At 40.7% G+C, this 22,900-nt stretch overlaps 1 protein-coding gene across 1 annotated transcript in view; it reads right to left on the bottom strand.

Annotated features, from left to right (window-relative positions):
• Nucleotides 1–241: 241 nt before the first annotated feature.
• Nucleotides 242–22,900, bottom strand: part of LOC121281899 (ecto-NOX disulfide-thiol exchanger 2-like) — a 339,103-nt gene continuing 316,444 nt past the window's right edge. Inside the window, exons 16-17 of the mRNA XM_041195055.1 lie at nucleotides 10,046–10,131; nucleotides 242–3,885 (exon numbers count right to left, since the gene is read on the bottom strand). Of these exons, the coding sequence (XP_041050989.1) occupies nucleotides 3,748–3,885; nucleotides 10,046–10,131 (224 nt within the window). The 3' untranslated portion in view covers nucleotides 242–3,747. The remainder of the gene's footprint in view (nucleotides 3,886–10,045; nucleotides 10,132–22,900) is intronic.

Below are 22,900 nucleotides of genomic sequence, written 5' to 3'. Positions count from 1 at the left end.
GAGGACTCGAAACGTCAACTCTTTTCTTCTCCGCCAATGCTGCCAGACCTGCTGAGTTTTTCCAGGTAATTCTGTTTTTGTTTTGGATTTCCAGCATCCGCAGTTTTTTTGTTTTTAACTCAAGAAGATTAGTAGTTAAACATGAGCATTGATTGGATTTTATTCTATCAGGATTTCTAAAAGCAAACATTAATTTTAGTAAGGAATTAATTTTTCAATCAAATGCAAAACAAATATCAGCCATTTAAATAATTTCTTTATAAAACTTATTAAAAATCCATTCTAATAAATCACAAAACAAGACTGAAATACAACTTGCTAATCATTAGGACATATTGCAAAATGATAGAGCACGCAAATACAATCCCTCTCCCTGCTTAAAATTTTATTGTTGAACTGCCTAGAAACAAAGGATATTTGGTTAACCAAAGTATCCCAGTCAGTCAAGTTGGTTTTATTCCATGGGCATTAATGATAATTTTATTCTCTTCTCTTACATAAGGTGTTCCTAAAATGATCAGGAATTCTCTAAAATATTAGAAATAATTTTCTGTTGTACAATTTTGAGTTGTAAAGGATCTGCAAATTTATGTTATTTAAGACACTGTTGAAGTAACAATCAATGCATAACAAACTCTCAGCTGTAAACTTAAGATAAACCTCAGTTGTGGAATCTCATCAAAAAGTTAATTTAATAGGTATAAGCTATGAAATGATCTGGTTCAAAAAAGTGAATACAATGGACATTAAGAAAATGGTTTTATCCAGCTCACTTAATTTTCTCCCCTTGAAGTCGAAGAGCCCTGCTAATATGTTTCCAATGGTCTGTGGAGTCATCAAAGCAGCCATTTTTCAAAAATAGAATCATTAGCATTTATATGATGTATTTCATGGTCTCAAAATGTCTGAAGCACTTTACGGCCAATTAACTTTTGAACTGTAATTTATGTTTTATTTATGCAAGAGATGTTATAATGTAGGGAATACAGCAACTAAATTGCATACTGGAAGTTCCCACAACAGCAATGAGGTAAGTGGTCAGGTAATCTGTTTGTGCTAGTGACATTTTTGGGGAATAAATATTGTCCAGAAAAATGAAGTTGGAGAGCAAATGGTAGCAAACCATTTGATGCCTGGTGCACAAAAGCATAGCTTATTTCCATTTCTTATATTTAAAAAGGTGGCTAACACATTTAAGGGGAATCACAATATGAGGGAGAAGCAAATTAAGCAAATTAAGGAGCAGGGTTCACACTGACATAAACCACTTGAGCCAGTCAGCCTGTTTCTGTGTTCTGATTTTTATGTAATTCCAGTGAAAACAACTAGGCAGCAATCAGAATCAGGCTGGTTTTACCCCCACTGCACGTCCTAGTTCAGAGGTATCTAAACCAAATGGGTTGTTCTATGACACGAGCCGAGATCAACCAATTTAGTAGACATCAGGATTGAACCTGGAATCTCATTAGTCTGTTAAGTTAAGTATCAAACCATATCTGAACTATCAGGCAACTTCAAGCTATTCACTTACCAGATATTTTCAAATTGCTTTTCTTGATTTTCACTAGTCCCTCAGGTAGTTCACAATGGTGAAGGTATGTTATGATTCTAGGGATAATTTTTGCCCACAGAATAAATAGAACTTCTTAGTGGAAATTTTGAGCTCCAGGTATTATTTTGTGCTAAATCTCTGCAGTCATTAATTATGAGCCTACAGCACATGAAACAATATTGGCAACTCACGATCACAGTAAGGTAACATGCCATGTAAACTTGCACTTGTTAATTCTTACCTAAAATGATACAACTTGGACTAATTAAAAAAGACACTAAAACTTTAACAAGCATCAGTGAACATATCAGGCTTGTTTGAACCCATAGAACAGCAGCAGCAGCAAAACGCTGTCCAACACATCATACAAGTAGTATAAACGAGAAAATAGCAGAAAGAATTCTCGGCTTTTCATTGTAACTAACAGTAGGTGTTGCTGCTTATGTCCTTCACCCATGGGGACACAAAATCCAAGTAAACTATCAAGTATTAAAGCTTTGTAAAAAATAATTTATGTCTAAAAATACAACTTTTATCAATACAGTGTAGCTTAGCCTGTACAAACTAGATATATTGTCCAAAATGTACTGCTAGATTGATTCCAGAGATATAAAGAAATTAAAGTACAACAGGGATGTTTCCTTTTTTACCACAGATTTGTGATGTAAACAATTTCAGTTAATAAACCTGATCAGTTTACTTAAACATGTTAACAATCTTCATATTTCTTCTTTAAAACAAATATTGGCACATCCTGCCCCAATTTTGACTTACAAACACTGAGAATGGAGCATCCTTTCCCATGCTACATTTTCTATCTTCAATAAGGTGCATTAATCCCTAGAAATATCATGACATGCAAACTTGTGCTCTCCATTTGCCACAAATGATCAGATGATAGAATCCAGTTTTTTTTTAAGCCATTTATGGGATAAAACTTCAACTTATCTAAAACCTTGCTACTTCTGGATGAAAGAATGGTCTGAAATGAAATTGTCTCTGCTACATGCTGCTTGAACAAATTTACTCAGCTGTAGATGAAGATGGATTTGCAGAAGATTACCCAAATAGTTTTTTGGGTATTCATTACCACATGATATGGAACTAAGCTGCACAGACCAAGAATCTGCTAAATTCCATTGAATTAGCTGATCTCAGCTGAGCCAGTGATAGCTGCATTAACCTCAATCTCTAGACTAAGAAATGGAAAAATCTGCCAAGGTTCCCATTCCCAATCAGTATCCAACGACTCTTGTTAGAAAGTGCACTTGTGTGGATGTTCCCCAAGGACAAAATTAAGCTCAGTGCTGATACCCACACTGCATTCAAACAGTCTGCCATAACCCATTATCCAAACTTATACAAAGAATTGCCACTTAAGTGAGGGCACTATAGAACTGCTAATGTTCATGAACAATTATCTACCGTGCATGACCACCTTCAGGAGAACTGAGATGAGAAAATGAGAATGGAGAAAGAATCTGCAGATCTTTTAGACACTGGAACTGAGCCACAGCATCAAATCAATAAAATCAGTAGTTTCTCAGCAAACCTTTTGTTTGCTGGTGGGGCTGCAGGGGTGGTGGTGGGGGTGGGGGTTGGCAGGGGAAAGAGGTGGTGGTGATGGAGGGTGAGTATGGGTACTGTATTTGTTAGTGTTTTCGATGGCCGTCAGCATTTCATTAAGTTGACAGAAATTGGACCATTAAAAGCTTCTACAGATATGTAGGAATTTGAAAAATACACTGTTATGACTGAAAAATAAAAACAGATGCTTTGGTAGATGTACTGTACCTATAATATTGAGCTGGATTGGAGGAGAGACACAGTGATCTAATTAATGTGAGACCACATGTGTCAGGAAAAAGGATGCTTTGTATATTTTTCATAGCTTAAGTTGTTGCTTTTCTATTTGGCCCTCCTTAATCACTTGGCTCATACTAGTACTTCAGCCATGGAAGCACACCAACTATAATACACAGCACAGTTTATTACCCGACATTTGGGGTTTGGTAAACACAATTCTGTTCTTTAAGCCTATTTCTAGGCGCAGCTCATATTCATCAAGCCTGAGGATTTCTCATTTTTTGAGAGTAATTGAAACCAATCTTTCAAAAACAAATCTGGTATCTACGTTAGTCAGAAACAGTAGGGTGTGGAGTAGTCCTGTAATCTTGTGAATTGTCACCAAGTTACTAGTTCTGAAGGGCCTTGATTCCATCGAAGCCACTAAATTTCCACCGTTTTTCCAAACTTGCGCCAACTCCAGTTATCTCCTGTTGAAACACATGTTGTAGCCTTGTCATGAGGCCTTCTATTTCACTGGGAGAGATCTGCACAGAGAACAGAAAGTAACAATAATTGCTTGTTTCAAGGGAGATGAGTGGATAATCATATCCTCCCAATAATAAAATGATAAAGGTTATGAGCGTAAATCAACAATGAAATTTACAGTATGATGTAGAGGGTCTTCACAAATCTGAGACTCTTAAGAATTCATGAGGTGAATTAAGAAATGGATTGAGATTGTCACCAATTAATTTTATATAGGATCTTTATATCTACAGGCTTGAGGAGATCTCCATCCATCAGACTAACAGTGCCTCGCAATGCATAGCTCACATATCACCTATGTGTTGGTAGCTACCCTCACATATCTGCTCTAATTCACAGAATCACACAGTGCAGAAGAGGCCTTTCGGCCCATCCAGTCTGCATTGACACGTGAGAAACACCTGACCTACCTACCTAATCCCATTTACCAGCACTTGGCCCATAGCCTTGAATGTCATGACATGCCAAGTGCTCATTCAGGTACTTTTTAAAGAATGTGAAGCAACCTGCCTCCACCATCCTCCCAGGCAATGCATTCCAGCCTGTCACCACCCTCTGGATTAAAAAGTTTTTCCTCACATCCCACCTAAACCGCCTACCCCTCACTTTGAACTTATGTCCCCCCTGTGACTGACCCTTCAACTAAGGGGAACAGCTGCTCCCTATCCGCCCTGTCCATGCCTCTTATTATCTTGTACACCTCGATCAGGTCGCCCCTCAGTCTCCTCTGCTCCAACGAAAACAACCCAGGTCTATCCAACCTCTCTTCATAACTTAAATGTTTCATCCGGCAACATCCTGGTGAATCTCCTCTGCACCCCCTCCAGTGCAATCACATCCTTCCTATAATGTGGAGACCAGAACTGCACACAGTACTCCAGCTGTGACCTCACCAAGGTTCTATACAACTCCAACATGACCTCCCTACTTTTGTAATCTATACCTCGATTGATAAAGGCAAGTGTCCCATATGCCTTTTTCACCACCCCACTAACGTGCCCCTCCGCCTTCGGAGATCTATGGACACACACGCCAAGGTCCCTTTGTTCCTCGGAACTTCCTAGTGTCATGCCGTTCATTGAATACTTCCTTGTCAAATTACTCCTTCCAAAGTGTATCACCTCACACTTTTCAGGGTTAAATTCCATCTGCCACTTATCTGCCCATTTGACCATCCCATCTATATCTTCCTGTAGCCCAAGACACTCAACCTCACTGTTAACCACCCGGCCAATCTTTGTGTCATCCGCAAACTTACTAATCCTACCTCCCAAATAGTCATCTATGTCGTTTATATAAATGACAAATAATAGGGGACCCAGCACAGATCCCTGTGATATGCCACTAGACACTGGCTTCCAGTTACGAAAGTATCCTTCTGTCATCATGCTCTGTCTCCTACAACTAAGCTAATTTTGAATCCACCTTATCAAATTACCCTGTATCCCATGTGTATTTGCCTTCTTTATAAGTCTCCCATGTGGGACCTTGTCAAAAGCTTTGCTGAAATCCATATAAACTACATCAACTGCACTACCCTCATCTACACACCTGGTTAGCTCCTCAAAAAATTCAATCAAATTTGTTAGGCATGACCTCCCTCTGACAAAGCTATGCTGACTATCCCTGATCAAACCTTGCCTCTCCAAATGGAGATAGATTCTCTCCTTCAGAATTTTTTCCAATAATTTCCCTACCACTGGCGCGAGGCTCACTGGTCTGTAGTTCCCTGGCTTATCTCTACAACCCTTCCCAAATAGCGGAACCACATTAGCTGTTCTCCAGTCCTCTGGCACCTCCCCCGTGGCCATAGAGGAATTAAAAATTTAGATAAGAGCCGCTGCGATCTCCTCCCTTGCCTCCCTCAGCAGTCTGGGACACAAGTCATCTGGACCTGGAGATTTGTCCACTTTTAAGCCTGCCAACACCTCCAATACCTTGTCACTCCCTATATCAATTTGCTCAAGAACCTCGCAATCTCTCTCCCAGAGTTCGATACCTTCATCCTCATTCTCTTGGGTGAAGACAGATGAGAAGTATTTGTTCAACAATCTACCGATGTCCTCTGGCTCCACCCACAGGTTGCCCCTTTGGTCCCTACTCGTTCCCTGGTTATCCTAATTCTACTTCCTCCTTTGCAGGCATATTCCAAATTTTCAGCTAAGTTTCACTCACTTTATCTTTCAGCCTGGGATGTTACACCCAACATGACAAGTGGTCATAAAATTCTCCTGAGTTCATGAGCAACATCATTGAGATCCATTTGTGCTCAGAAATAATTTAATATGTAAGATCTTTTAGACAAGGCAGTAATCATTAATACATATTGAAAGACAGCATTGGTAAAGGAAGTCCAATGAAATGCAATACCACAGGGTAATTAGCAAAAACATAAACTCTTTAATTCTTAGTAGCATTTAAAATGTTATAGATGTTTTGTGAAGGAGGATATCACTGCTGGAGAACACTCTTTTGCTTTGAGTACCCAATTTCTGCATGAAGCACTCCCATAGTAAGGACTGCATGAGCCACAAGCAGAATAAATATTTAATCTAATCTGCCCCATAGCCTCAGAAAATTACTGTGTGTTATATCAGTGTAATAGTTCTAAAATCAGCCATCTTTAAAGATGCCTTCAGAGGTAGATGCTGCGAGAGAAGAGAGGGAGCCTACATTCACAAAGAGCTTGGTTGAAGATTGTCACAAACTAATTTTACATAGAATCTTTGTATCTATAGGTCTGAGCAGACCTCTAACCCGTTACACCTAAACTCCTTCTAAAAAGATATTTTTTCCTCATTCCTTCCCTACCTGGTCCATGACAGATCAGGCAATAGATCTGTTTCCCACCCCGACAATGTTGCTCAATCACCTGAGTTCTGTGAATACCTACGAAGACAACAATGGCCAACTCATCATGCTAATTCTAAACTTCCCCTAATGGGCCTGGCTTTTGTCCAACACCTCTCTGATAACCTCACTGCTATTTAAGGTCGCTGTTCCAGGATCTATCTTCTGAGTTGGGACATTTAAGCCTGTAACTTTGGTAAATCAATAGTCTCATTGCTTCCGTTCTGAACGCAGTTAGTTGAGTAAATCAATTTTCAAGTTTATAGCTAAGCCACAGTTTAGTGGAGTGTTTATTCTACTACTTTGCATAGAAAGATCACTTGCGCCACAGGATATAGTCAGTTTTTTGAAACACAGTAAGTTGACAAGGGATTTCTTTCAACCCCTAGGTTGACCACCAATTAGCTAAATGTTAGGTAGGTAAAAGTAGTCTCCAGGTCACAAGTAGTGGAGATGCCCTATGGGAGTTGTAAGAGGTTCACGCTCCCGTTTCCCTTTACTGATGGTTCTTCACTTTAGGATTTTATAAAGGACAAATTAGATAGACACAGGGTTTGGCCCAACCACAAACTCATTTATTAAAACACTCATGCCCTGATAGAAGCGCTCTAAACCAGTGTAAATGACACTACACAATACTTAATTGGTTATCCTGATTTAAATCTTTCCATGATTTAACCTCGGCTTCCTGTAAATACATAAAAAAAAACCACGACTTATTAAAAAGCCTCTACAGAAAAACCACAGGCAAAATCACATGTTTCTGCCCAAAGCCTTCCTCAATTCAACCCAACCATGCAACCCCAACCCCCCAGGATTTGGCCAATACCCTTAAACTACCCTTTAAGCCTCAGCCCCAATGCCCCTTGGATTTGGCTGATAAATTACAACTCCTCACATGGTTGGTCCTTCCAGCAAAAGTTGTAGGTCCGCGAGTCAGGTTGACCGTTCCTGACCCTCCTTCTTGACTGCAGTCCAAATCCTTCAGGCCAATATCATCGCAATATGGCTGAAAGCCCCAATATGGCAGGCCTGTCTGGTGTTGAAAGTAGGTCTGAGTCAAGGCGACCAGCCCTGTCCCTCCTTCTGACTGCGGTGCCAGACCCTTCAATCTTGGCCTTTTATGATGATCCTTATCGAAAATATCAAAACACATTCCCTGAAGACATTCTGCTGAATGATGAACGTATTTCCTGACGTCATCCTGCCGGAAGATCAGTGCTTAGCACCCTTAAATCTCTCTAGCCTGTTACATGCCTTGATCCAGATAGACCCATTCATCGCTGATGTTATTTCTACAACTGAAACAACGAACCCCATTCAGGTGAAGTATCTCTGGCTCCCAGACTGATGCATGTAACAGGTTCCTTTCCTTCTTGACCATTGTTTATCTTGTTTGTATGATAGCTGTTGTCTGGGGCTATTTGTTACAATGTCCTTCCCAGTTTTTAATTGGATTATCTGATGGCAGCTATCTTGTGTTATTCTTGTGTCCTTTCATGGCATTGGTTTTACTTTGATATTGGAATGTTTTGAAAATTAACCCCTGACAGTATAGTCTGCTTGTGTGTGTTTTTTGTGTTGAGGTTTGGCCTGTTTATTTGCAGTACTTATGCCCATGTGTTTTGGGGTTTTTATATTTCATAAAGTCTGGTTGGAGGGGATTCCGATCTTACAGAGTGGTCTGAGATGCTGAATCCAAGAACATATGGGATAAAGGGAAGATGCAATCAGGCAGTACAGCTTTAAGACTATTCTTCTGGATTTGGAATACAGTTTGGAAAACAGCCCAGGCTGAAGGTCACTTCTTTTTCGCCAAATTGCATGAAATGAGCCTCAATCCAGTTCCTAGCTGAGTAGCAAACAAAATCATCTTTTGTGTCAGCACTTTCTCTCATTTTACTTCAAAGCACCAACTCTCATATTTACCTGTAAAATGAAGAGGGAAATACGACAGTGACTAGATTTGCTAATTTACAGATTATTCTATTCAAGAATGCAGAATGGTAGCAGAGATCACTAACCCAAAAACTTGTCCGATGCACATTGTGCAGCTTCCTTAAGTTAGCGTTAAATTGGCACAAGAGAGACACTGTACGGAAAATGGTATGGGAAGTGATATGAAAACCCTTCTGAAGTTAGGATTAATTCTCAAGGTTTTTTTTATTCTTTCATGGGATGTGAACATTACTGGGAAGGTGAGCATTCGTTGCTCATCCCCAATTGCCCATGAGAGGATGGTGCAGGAGGCTATGGAAATTTGTAAGGCGATTTCATTAAAAAATGGAAACAATTAAGTTGGATCATATGAACATAAATGACATGATTATGTGAAAGTATCCTGGATCTTACAATGCTTTTATTTTCTTTAAAGATATATGGGGACTGAATCTTACCCCACCCACCTCTACTCCCAGCCCAAACTCCTTTGCTGTTTTACACTGTAAAAGCTGCTGTACTACAGAGTTTGACTGTTTTGACTTAGCACCTAGTCTCTCCAAGTATGTTTATAAAGAAAATACAATCAAAAGCCTCTAGAGACTAAATATTTAAAATACATGGCATACAAAACCTTATGTTTTAATTGTAAGTTATTTTTGTTGCGGCAACAGAGATCATGCCACCATTATTAATCTCCATGCGTGCAATCTACAAAATAGCAGCTATGTGTTGCATTCAATTGTTGGCATTTATTGTGACATCAGTGGCTGTAAATTAAAAAGTAAAGGTGCTCCACAGTAAGAAATTTCATATACAAGAGGTCATCTGACTCATCAAGCCTATGCCAATGGTACCTTCACCACTGGAGCTATTTGCTATAATCCACTTTCCTTCAAACTATACAGAATGTTAAGTACTAAAATACATGGCAGCTAGTAAGTCCCCAAAGTGACTCTTAATTCATCCAATACAGGCATTTTTGATAAATTATGATTCCAACCTTATGCTGCACCTTTATTGTAATATGTATTCATTTCAAAAAGCTATTTTCTGATCAGCACCAAGTGGGCGATAAGACTGTCATTAGTATAAATTAGGCTGCTTATGGTTTTAAGAAGAATTTCACAGTTTTACAGAATAATGACAAAGCAGAAACTTGCTTTACGGGCGAAGCCAACTCATGTACCATTGGTATATAATTCTGACCAAAAATGTTCAGTGCATTGAGAACCAATGTAACATCCACTGAAATTAGCAGAGATAACTGTTCTGTCTCTAGGAGGAACCGGCTTGTTTGTGTTTTCACAAAATAAGAACTTCATGTAAATAATGTTAAGTCAGCCAATCAAAGTAGCATTTCCAATTTACCTTAGCATCCAGTCGCTGTAGATAAGAACATATATAGTCTATGCTGGCTCCAAATGGGTGGACATGGAGAAATGTAGAAATTATACCTGCAATTAAAAAGTATGCTTTTTTAGGGTGAAAGCTTAAAAGATGTAAACAGTCCTCTATTTCCATTATATCCTGGCACAGATAAGGAAAGACATACAAACATTTCATGTTGCTGCTTAGAAAGACAGCATATAAAGTTAGTGCTGTTTGAAATCAGAATTCTGTTGGTTACTTTATAAGGATTTGGGTAGCCTAGTGGTTTTGATTGAGTTCAAATTGAAGTCATGATGACTTGTTACATTGAATTCAGTGAATCTAACAACATGTCAGATCCGATTCCACTTCCAGATGCCAATATCAATGGGATAATAAACAGGTTACAGAATCTACTGGCTTTTATTTATTCTCTTTTAAAAGTAGATTCATCCCAGCCCTCCAATGATTCAGTGGAGTTCAACCCCTGACTTCTACCACCTAGAAGGATAAGGGCAGTAAGTTCATGGGAACACCGCCACTACTTCCAAGTTCCCCACCAAATCGTACACCATCCCGACCTCCTTGGACCTCCTAGCTTCTCACGCTCCCTTTTGCTTTAAATCTGTGTCCTGTAGTTTTCTTCTTTAAGCTTAAAGCTTGGAGTCTTCCTCTCTGCTGCTTACTTTCACAGAACAGGACCTTTTCCAGATTCTTGTCCTTGGCTTTTGACTAGACTTGGGACCTTTCCTGTTCCACTCCCCTGGATTTGGGGACTTTCTTCTTCAGTTTCTGGAAACTGCTCCTCTGCAGTTTCCTCTCTTGGCAGCTGGCTTCAACTTTAGTTTGGGACTTGCTATCTGTCCCTCTGCTGTCCAACCTCCCTGAAATCCTGGCTTCAACTGAACTGAAACAGCTTTTCTAGTTTTCTGTTTGTGTGGGTCTCCCTCTCTGGACCCCTGTTGCGAAGCAACGGCACAGGTTTTTTAAACTTTGTTTTATGGGCACGTGAAGCAGTGGTGCTCTGTCGGCATGGCTGAGTCAGTGAGAGAGAGTGCATGGAAGAAAGGTTGAACGCAGATGGTAATCTAGGGGAGTGGAACATTGGAAGGAGACTTCGAAGCCCCAGAGGTGGACCCTTGCGGAAGGCATCTGAGAGAAAGCGTTGGTTTGGGAGAAAATTCCAAAGCAAGTTCTTAGAGAGTGGAGATTGGAAGCCCTCGTGTGAAAGATGGAGTTCAGAAAATCGACTGACTCACTGTGTAACAAGCGTGGGGGGAGTTGAGGAGAGATCCTTAGCAAGAACAGAATTACCTGGAAAAACTCAGCAGGTCTGGCAGCATCGGCGGAGAAGAGTTGACGTTTCGAGTCCTCATGACCCTTTGTTGGGGGGGGGGGGGGGGGGGGGGGGGGGGGGGGAGAGTGGGTGGGGGGGAGAGAAGTGGAGGGCGTTGGTGTGGTTGTAGGGACAATCAAGCAGTGATAGAAGCAAATCATCAAAAGATGTCACAGACAACAGAACAAAAGAACACAGTGGTGTTGAAGTTGGTGATATATATTTAAACGAATGTGCTAATTAAGAATGGATGGTAGGGCACTCAAGGTATAGCTCTAGTGGGGGTGGGGGAGCATAAAAGATTTAAAAATATTGGAAATAGTTGGGAAAAAAAATCTATATAATTTATTGGAAAAAAACAAAAGGAAGGGGGAAGAAACAGAAAGGGGGGTGGGGATGGAGGAGGGAGTTCAGGACCTAAAGTTGTTGAATTTAATATTCAGTCTGGAAGACTGTAAAGTGCCTAGTCGGAAGATGAGGTTTTGTTCCTCCAGTTTACGTTGGGCTTCACCGGAACAATGCAGCAAGCCAAGGACAGACATGTGGGCAAGAGAGCAGGGTGGAGTGTTGAAATGGCAAGCGACAGGGAGGTTTGGGTCATTCTTGCGGACAGACCGCAGGTGTTCTGCAAAGCGGTCGCCCAGTTTACGTTTGGTTTCTCCAATGTAGAGGAGACCGCATTGGGAGCAACGAATGCAGTAGACTAAGTTGGGGGAAATGCAAGTGAAATGTTGCTTCACTTGAAAGGAGTGTTTGGGCCCTTGGACGGTGAGGAGAGAGGAAGTGAAGGGGCAGGTGTTACATCTTTTGCATGGGCATGGGGTGGTGCCATAGATGGGGGTTGAGGAGTAGGGGGTGATGGAGGAGTGGACCGGGGTGTCCCGGAGGGAATGATCCCTACGGAATGCCGACAGTGGGATGAAGGGAAGATGTGTTTGGTAGTGGCATCATGCTGGAGTTGGCGGAAATGGCAGAGGATGATCCTTTGAATGCGGAGGCTGGTGGGGTGATAAGTGAGGACAAGGGGGACCCTATCATGTTTCTGGGAAGGAGGAGAAGGCGTGAGGGAAGATGCGCGGGAGACGGGCCGGACACGGTTGAGGGCCCTGTCAACGACCGTGGGTGGAAAACCTTGGTTAAGGAAGAAGGAGGACATGTCAGAGGAACTGTTTTTGAAGGTAGCATCATCGGAACAGATGCGACGGAGGCGAAGGAACTGAGAGAATGGGATGGAGACCTTACAGGAAGCGGGGTGTGAGGAGCTGTAGTCAAGGTAGCTGTGGGAGTCGGTAGGCCTGTAATGGATATTGGTGGACAGTCTATCACCAGAGATTGAGACAGCGAGATCAAGGAAGGGAAGGGAAGTGTCAGAGATGGACTACGTGAAAATGATGGAGGGGTGGAGACTGGAAACAAAACCAACCTCGGACGGCCCGCTTCTACCTCCTACCCAAAATCCACAAACAGAACTGTCCGGGCAGACCGATCGTGTCAGCTTGCTCCTGCCCCACAGAACTCATTTCTCGTTATCTTGACTCACTTCTCTTTCCCCTTGTCCAGTCCCTTCCCACCTACATCCGTGATTCCTCTGACACCTTACATCACATCAACAATTTCCAGTTCCCTGGCCCCAACTGCTTTCTCTTCACCATGGACGTCCAATCCCTCTACACCTCCATCCCCCACCAGGATGGTCTAAGGGTCCTTAGCTTCTTCCTCGAACAGAGGCCCGAACAATCCCCATCCACCACTACTCTCCTCCGTCTGGCTGAACTTGTTCTCATGCTGAACAATTTCTCCTTCAACTCCTCTCCCTTCCTCCAAATAAAAGGTGTGGCTATGGGTACCTGCATGGGCCCCAGCTATGCCTGTCTCTTTATGGGGTATGTGGAACATTCCTTGTTGCAGTCCTACTCCGGCCCCCTTCCACAACTCTTTCTCCGGTACATCGATGATTACTTCGGTGCTGCTTCATGCTCTTGTCGGGACTTGGAAAAAGTTATTAATTTTGCTTCCAATCTCCACCCCTCCATCATTTTCACATGGTCCATCTCTGACACTTCCCTTCCCTTCCTTGACCTCGCTGTCTCAATCTCTGGTGATAAGACTGTCCACCAATATCCATTAGAAGCCTACTGACTCCCACAGCTACCTTGACTACAGCTCCTCACACCCCGCTTCCTGTAAGAACTCCATCCCATTCTCTCAGTTCCTTCGCCTCCGTCGCATCTGTTCCGATGATGCTACCTTGAAAAACAGTTCCTCTGACATGTCCTCCTTCTTCCTTAACCGAGTTTTTCCACCCACGGTCGTTGACAGGGTCCTCAACCGTGTCCGGCCCATCTCCCGCGCATCTGCCCTCACGCCTTCTCCTCCTTCCCAGAAACATGATAGGGTCCCCCTTGTCCTCACTTATCACCCCACCAGCCTCTGCATTCAAAGGATCATCCTCTGCCATTTCCGCCAACTCCAGCATGATGCCACCACCAAACACATTTTCCCTTCACCCCCCGTCGGCATTCCGTAGGGATCGTTCCCTCCGGGACACCCTGCTCCACTCCTCCATCATTCCCTACTCCTCAACCCCCACCTATGGCACCACCCCATGCCCACGCAAAAAATGTCCCTTCACTTCCTCTCTCCTCACCGTCCAAGGGCCCAAACACTCTTTTCAAGTGAAGCAACATTTCACTTGCATTTCCCCCAAATTAGTCTACTGCATTTGTTGCTCCCAATGTGGTCTCCTCTACATTGGAGAGACCACACGTAAACTGGGCGACCGCCTTGCAGAACACCTGCGGTCTGTCCGCAAGAATGACTCAAACCTCCCTGTCGCTTGCCATTTCAACACTCCACCCTGCTCTCTTGCCCACATGTCTGTCCTTGGCTTGCTGCATTGTTCCAGTGAAGCCCAACGCAAACTGGAGGAACAACACCTCATCTTCCGACTAGGCACTTAACAGCCTTCCGGACTGAATATTGAATTCAATAACTTTAGGTCCTGAACGCCCTCCTCCATCCCCATCCCTTTCTGTTTCTTCCCCCTTCCTTTTGTTTTTTATCCAATAAATTATATAGATTTTTCTTTTCCCACCTATTTCCATTATTTTTAAATATTTTTAAATCTTTTATGCTCCCCCCACCCCCACTAGAGCTATACCTTGAGTGCCCTACCATCCATTCTTAATTAGCACATTCATTTAGATATATATCACCATCTTCAACATAGAGATAAAAACAAAAAAACTGCGGATGCTGGAAATCCAAAACAAAAACAGAATTACCCGGGAAAACTCAGTAGGTCTGGCAGCATCGGCGGAGAAGAAAAGAGTTGACGTTTCGAGTCCTCATGTCTGTCGAAGGGTCATGAGGACTCGAAACGTCAACTCTTTTCTTCTCCGCCGATGCTGCCAGACCTACTGAGTTTTTCCAGGTAATTCTGTTTTTCTTTACCATCTTCAACACCTCTGTGTTCTTTTGGTCTGTTGTCTGTGACATCTTTTGATGATCTGCTTCTATCACTGCTTGTTTGTCCCTACAACCACACCAACCCCCTCCACTTCTCTCCCCCCCCCACACACACACACATACACACACACACACACACACCTTAAACCAGCTTATATTTCACCCCTTTCCTATTTCTACTTAGTTCTGTCGAAGGGTCATGAGGACTCGAAACGCCAACTCTTTTCTTCTCCACCGATGATGCCAGACCTGCTGAGTTTTTCCAGGTAATTCTGTTTTTGTTTTGGATTTCCAGCATCCGCAGTTTTTCGTTTTTATCTTTGAGATCTTTAGCATCTGTTTGGGGTGGCATCTGTCACTTGGTTTCAGAGTGTGGTGTGTCTGACCACATAGACTGTGTACTTACTGGGAACCTTAGTGTATAAGATAGTTTTTGTAACTTTTTTTTTATTTGTTCATGGGATGTGGGCATCGCTGGCTAGGCCAGCATTTATTGCCCATCCCCAAGTGCCCTTGTTCAGGAGGCATTTAAGAGTCAATCACATTGCCGTGGATCTGCAGTTACATGTAGGCCAGACCAGACAGCAGATTAGTAGACAGGACATTAGTGAACTAGATGGGTTTTCATGACAATTGGCAATGGTTAATTCCAGATTTTTATTGAATTCAAATTTCACCATCTGCCATGGTGGGATTCGAACTGGGTCCCCAGAGCAATAACCTGGAGCTCTGGAATACTGATCTAGTGACAATACCACTATGCCACTGCCTCCCCCTGTTATCCTTACAAATCTGTATATATCTGTGAAGGTATAGTGTGGGTGAAGGAGTAATAGAGTTCATCTTTTCTTGCTTAATAAATGTTTTATTATTTAAAAGTTCATCAGCTGACTCCTGTGACCCTGTTCAGTAGTGCCTCTCTACGTATCTAAACAAAAAATAAAAGTTAGGGTCTATCAAGCCAGGTTCCACCTGAGATCTGGCTTGTCCTGTAGTAAGCTGGGATCATAACAATAGTCAAAATGCCCACCAGAACTCTCTGCTTATGGTCACTCCAGCAATGTAGCAAAGGTTAGAGGCACTCAGGGACTGTGTCCCAGGAAGACTCATTGATTTGGAGAGAGAACAAGTATGTTGGGAATGGGATGGAGAGTGATGAAAGTATATTCAGGTCATCATCTGAACATTAGCTTTTTCTCATTGAACTTTCTCTCCAGTAGCTCCACCCATCAAGCTGAAAGTATGAAACATCTCTTTTAGCCAGATGACTGCTATCAACCTATAACTTGAGATAGAACACACTGTTGTTCTCATGTGTTTTTTCTTTAATAGAGTATGATTGTCCCACCTGGGGCAAAGTGGGAAAACTTTATTGCAGGGAAAGCAGATGAGTTGACTCACAGATCACTCTTTAAATAAAACTCGAGTACCGCTAAAAAAAAGACATGTTGTCAAAGCTTTTTGTCTTGCACACATCAGGACAATTTGCAATAAAACTACTTTTTTCCTCCCCATTAATTCTTGTACCTCTGTACTAGGGAGAGTCATCTATTTAATGCCAGCTTATTTTCTTGTCATGGACTCAAGGGAACAAATTATTTTCAACATATATAAACCGTGAATGGAAATGCCCAATTATCTTAGTCCAACAGTATAGTTTGTTAAACTGGTGATTGCTCCACATAGAAATAAGAACTAAATAATGAACCAAAACTGAAAATATCATTCATTTTTATTGGCAATTCATTGTTCCTTAGTTAGCATCAAATGAGAAGCCCACTACACTGATCAAAGTATCCAATTTTCTGTTATGGCTTATGCCTCTGTGATCTGTCAGGCTGATAAAATGCTATTCATTTTCATTTTTTAAATACTGTTACAATATCAAAAATAGTGCAAGTGAACACATATATAAATGATTTTTAATCAATGTGAAAGCAGCTTCAGGAGCAGCTCAGAATAATAGTTGTAATTTAAGGCTCTACTGTTTAGGAGAAATTATATTACAAGGTAGTAGCCATTTCCTAATATTTTTTCCTTTTTAAATTGCAAATATTTATCGTTGTGTTGACAGAGCACATTTTTCTGGTAAATACATCACTTTTTCACACAAAAGACATTATAAATATCCAATTTTCTTTCCCAAAAGGCTATGTACGCTGGAACAATTAGAGCTTTCAATACCAAGATTGACTGTTGTTAGATTAGGGTATCGAGGGATAGGAGAGAAGGTGGGAAAAGGTGGAAATGAAGTGCAGATTGACCATGATCTAACTGAACACTGGAGTAGGCCCAAGGAGCTTAAAGGCATTCTCCTGTTCCTTAAGAGCTGATGTTTGGCGGTGAGAAGTCATATTTGGAATATCAATGGATCTCTCAAAGCACTGATTAGACAGAGTTCACTCATTACAGAGAGTAAAGGTGTAGTGCCATAGGTCTGGTGGCTAGCTAATGCAATTCCTATATTTAAGAAGGGGGACAAGAACATGTCCAGGGAATTATAGACCAGTCATCTTAACACTAGTGTTTAAAAAATAATGAAACCCCCTTACTAAAGTAGAGAATAGAAGAACATGTAGAAATGAGAAATATAATAATGAAGAGTCAGCATGGATTTCAAAAGGGAAAATCTTGCTTGACTAACCTCATTGAATTTTTAAGGAAATAACAAGAGAGATGATCACGTAGGAGATGTAATTTATCTGGATTTTCAAAGCACCTTCATTAAGGTGTTGCATAATAGCATAATGAATAATGAATAATATAGAGTCAGGGGACATGTGGCAGAATGGATTGCTAGCTGGCTTCAAGGCAGAAAGCAGAGTGGGAGTAAAGGGTAGTGTTAGAGTGGAAGAAGTTGGGAAGTGATGTTCCACAAGAATAAGTGCTGGAACCACTGCTGTTCACAATTTACATCAACAATCTGGACTTTTGAATCAAATACAATTTCTAAATTTTCAGATGATACCAAATTGTGAGGGGGAGGTGGGGGGGGGGGGGGGGGGAGATAGTCAATACTGAGCAGGGCTGCTACAAACTAAAGGACATTAATAAACTGATAGAATGGACAAATAATTGGCAAATGAAGTTCATCACAGATAATGTGAGGTAGAATGTGCATTTTGGTAGGAAGAAAAGGGAGGTCACTTTTTACTTGGATGGTGCAAGTCTAGGTGGGATAGAGGAACAAAGGGATCTCAGAATACAAATACGCCAATCATTAAAAGTGGTGCTACAGATTAGCAAGGCCATAATAAAAAAAAAACCAAGCACAATGCTTTTTTTCAACAGGATACCCCTTTTCCCTCTTTAAGAGGTTCCCTTTCTCTCTATCCCATAAAAGAAATCCCTCTTCTTGCCATCTACTCTCTCACAAAGGGTCTTTCTCAACCCCCTCAAATGCAGTCTTTTTCCTTCTGTCTCTCACCTACCACCATCATAAGGTGTCTTGTTCCTTTTTGCATCTGTGAACTGGACCCCAGGGAGTCTCTCTTTTTCCTTCTACTACTCAAAGGCCTGTTCCCTATTTCCTTCCCCATTCCATTGGAGTTACTTTTGAACCAAATTAAATGAATAACCTTACAACTTGTATCTGAAAGCTGACAATTGTTGGCATTTCCCAATTCAGTTCTTCTGATAAAGAAAGATGAGAAGTTGGAAGTAGCAGGACATTAATTATGTGTGAACAACATTGGTAAAGTCAGGTAGTAAGGTTTTCTTTTCTTAAAATTTAGATTTTGGTTTATTTCTATCTATAAAATAGCTTCTAGAAATTATAGTTTTGTTTAGGAATCTGCATTGGAATGTGACTTGGATCACATCTGTGGGCTTTCATTTACAAACTAGACTTAGCTGACTGAATGATGTTTATGAAGTTTGGGGACTTGGTGGATGAACATTTTTAAAGTGATCAGAAGCCTGGCAGGGCATTGTACTAATTTTAAGAGAAGGGGTAAAAGTTGTTGGAGCCAACTTTAAGAATAGCTTAACGATTTTCCCCCTGCTGAATTTTTAACGTATTAAATTTTATCCTAGATGTGCATAGTTGGATGATGAAACTCAAGACTTTTCTTTCCAGTGGAATGTGGCTTGGACTAAATCAAAATTGAGATAAAATGCTTCTATAATATGATTGCTAAATAAAATGAAGACAAATAATTAGAAAGGATAGAAAACATTTATTTAACCAAGGAAGAAGTAAACTAAATGACAGCTGTGATACAGATGATAGGTATAAGTTATGTTATTTGTGTGAAGTTGGGGGCAACATACCTTAATAAAATATCAGATGTATTCAAGAGGATTGAGGAAGTGAAGCAAGAATTATTCTAGGAGTTAAGGCTTTACATTATGAAAAGAAATTCAAAAAACTAAATTTGTTTTGATTGGAATGAAGAAAATTGGGAGGAAACAGTGATCTGAGGTTTTAAAATCGTGTCACAGGAATTTACAATATGAATACAAGTGAGTTATTTAAATTGTGAGCACAAAACCAGAGGCCTGCACTTAAACCTAAAAATTAATGAATTTTCCTTTCCATTATGAAGAGAAACTTGCATTTTTATTGAAGCTTATTGTAATTCTCAGTGACATCCTGATGAGCCTCTCAAAATGAATTGCTTTGGAGGGCAGTTACTAATGTTACATAGGCACATACAACAATCATTTTCTACACATAAATCTGTTTTGGGTGTTATTGGTTAATGCTGTTGAATAGCATCATGGTATCCTCAATATCTATCACTAGATCTAATGTTCCAGTTCAAGAATGGTACATTCACAATTCAGCACTGCCTCAGTATAGCCCTAGACTATCAGCTGAGATAATGTGCTCAAGTCTTTGTAACAGAGGATATGTGGGAGAAAGAGGCTGGATGCTTCCTCCAGCTAGGGAGTCTAGAACTAGGGGGGTGGGGGTCACAGTCTCAGATTAAGAGGTTGAACGTTTAGGCCTGAACTTAAGAGAAATTTCTTCACTCAAAGGGTTGTGAATCCAAGGAATTTTCGACTCAGGATGCTCAGTCAGAATTACAGAATAGTTACAGCACAGGAGGCCATTCTGCCCTTCGTGTCTGTGCCAGCTTTCTGTAAAAGTTAGCTAGTCCCACTCCCTTGCCCTTTCCCCATAGCCCTGAAATTTTTTTTTCCTTTCGAGTACTCATCCAATTCCTGTTTAAAAACCATGATTGAATCTGCCTCCACCATAATCCAGTAGCTTCAGGCAATTCAATACTTCTGGGTCTGAAGTTCTTCCTAAATATTGTGATTCAAAGTTTCCTCCTCCTCCTGTATTGAAATAGCGATGTCACAAAACTCTTATGTTTCTGAATCCCCAGTAAAGTATTCTGAGGCTCAGCACCAGTAATCAGTTCCTCAGCTATTCCTTTTTTGGACCAGTTTCACATGGAGTTATACACACCACAAAATGATCAAGGAATATGTAAACTTCACAATACTGCTGTTGTGTGACGCATCAAGTACGTTCAAGCCAAAGATTGATACATTTTTGGATGCTAAGGGAATCAAGAAATATGGAGATAATGCAGCAAGGTGGAATTAATGCAGCAGTTAAGCCATGATCTTAATGAATGATGGAGCAGGCTTGAAGGACGAAATGGCCTGCTCCTATTCCATACATTTTGATCAGCAAACCTGTGGAAGCTAACACTGTATCTATGGATGATGCTGTCAAGGGAGAGTGTGTGTATGTGGAAATGAAAGAAAGATGTCAGGCAAGGATTTTTGGTGACTCAGGAGATGATCAACAGTATGAGAAGGAGCTTGGAGTTATTCTGGAAGTGATCAGATCTTGCAAATACCATGTCAATGAAGAAACAAGTTAGGGGTGGAAGTCACTCAGGCATATTTCTGGTTTGTAGGGACAGAGGTAGGCAATGGAGATGGAAGAAATTTGTCTTTATGATGGAGGGGAAACGGTGCTGGAAAATCAACTTGGCCAAACAAGAATCTGAGGTTGCAAGCCATCTGTTTCAGCCAGAAGTATTACTAGGGAAAGGGACGGAGTCATTGGCAAAGGAATAGAGTTTGTTGTGGGGCTGAATATAGTTGCTTTTCTTTTCCCCATGGTAGGTGGAAGTAGGCTGTTTTTGTGATGGACAGTATATGAGGATGACTAATTTAGATTTGAGGTTAGACAAGTATTCTACAGTCTGTTTCATTTAACTGGATTGGGGCAGTGAGATGTTTTTCAGGAATAGGGGAGTTAATTGGCTTGAGTGGAAACTACAAAAGAGCTTACCAGTGGTTTGTGGAGGCAGTGGATTTGATGGAGAGAATGGCCCTTTTTCTTTGTTTTATGCTGTTCTTACATAGTAGTACATATCACCAATATTAGAAATGTCCACGTTTCCTTGCTTGAGTGGCATTGGTTTGGTCAAGGTGCTTCTTTTACACAAAGAATGATACAAATGCCAGTTATCGCTAAATGTTTTTCTAAAATTACCATATTTTGGGTACTGCTACTGAAATGCAATTATCCTGTTTTGTGGGCTTTTTTATGCTGTGTTGTGCAAGCGAAAAAGTTCAAGTTCATATTTTCAAGTTGCTAATATTAACAGCACTTGTTCTGATTTAGGCTTTATCCAACAATAGGTAAAATCACCAATCTTCCAAGTTCACAAAATTTGAACAGGTAAAACCAGGAAATAAGAAATATGAGTGCAAATAGGCCTAAGTTGTTTGGGTTTTGAGGGCTGAATAGTTGAATAACCCTTTAAAACATAATCATTGATTCAAAAATAATAACTTCCATTTATTACACCTTCAACTGATAGCTAGTCAATATTTCCAATATTCCACAAGCTTGCTGCCATTGACATGGGAAAATAAATTAAAAGTATAATTGATTCAGGTCTGAAATGGGTGTCTTAAACTTAAATAAAAGCAATTACTAGGATAAGATGACAGAGTTGGCTAAGTGGACTAGGAAAATAGGTTAAAAAATAAGATGATAGAGAAGCAGATATGTATTAAGGTGATATTTCGTAACTCAACAAAAATATATTCCATTGAGAAGGAAAAACTCTAAGAGAAGGATGCACCTTCTGAATATAGTTGCTTTTCTTTTCCCCATGGTAGGTGGAAGTAGGCTGTTTTTGTGATGGACAGTATATGAGGATGACTAATTTAGATTTGAGGTTAGACAAGTATTCTACAGTCTGTTTCATTTAACTGGATTGGGGCAGTGAGATGTTTTTCAGGAATAGGGGAGTTAATTGGCTTGAGTGGAAACTACAAAAGAGCTTACCATCAGTGGTTTGTGGAGGCAGTGGATTTGATGGAGAGAATGGCCCTTTTTCCTTGCTTTATGCTGTTCTTACATAGTAGTACAGATCACCAATATTAGAAATGTCCACGTTTCCTTGCTTGAGTGGCACTGAACTAAGAAGAAGTGACTAACTAAGGATGGTATCAAATTGAAAGAAAAGATGTACAATGCTGCAAAGATTAGTGGTAGGCCAGAAGACTGGGAAAATTTTAGAATCCATCAAAGGGTGACTAAAAAATAAAGAGTGAGAAATTGGAGTACGAGAAAAAAACTAGAAAGAAATGTAAAAACAGACAACGAGTATATTAAAAGGAAAATGTACTCAGAGTGAGCATTGGTCGCTTAGATGAAATGGCAGAGACTTTCAGCCAGTATTTTGTATCTGTGTTAACAGCAAAAGACAAAAAAAATCCCAAAAATAGTAGAAAAGCAGGAGGTAAAAGGGAGAAAGAAACTGAAAACAATCACGATCACTTGAGAAAAAGTACCGGGAAAACTAATGGGAGTAAATGCTGACAAGTCCTTTGGGCCTGATGGCCTGCATCCTATGGTCTTAGAGGAAGTGGCTGCAATCTTCCAAAATTCCCAACAGATTGGAAAACTGCAAATATAACACCACTATTCAGGAAAGGAGGGAGGCAGAAAGTAGGAAACTGTAGCCCAGTTAGTCTAATATCTGTCATTAGAAAAATGCTAGAATCCATTATTAAGGAGATAGCAGCAGGACATCTAGAAAATCATAACATAATCAGGCAATGTGGTT

This window comes from Carcharodon carcharias, chromosome 9 (assembly GCF_017639515.1).
Source record: "Carcharodon carcharias isolate sCarCar2 chromosome 9, sCarCar2.pri, whole genome shotgun sequence".
NCBI classification, from domain to species: Eukaryota; Metazoa; Chordata; class Chondrichthyes; order Lamniformes; family Lamnidae; genus Carcharodon; species Carcharodon carcharias.
This window is presented reverse-complemented; position numbering and strand designations above follow the sequence as displayed.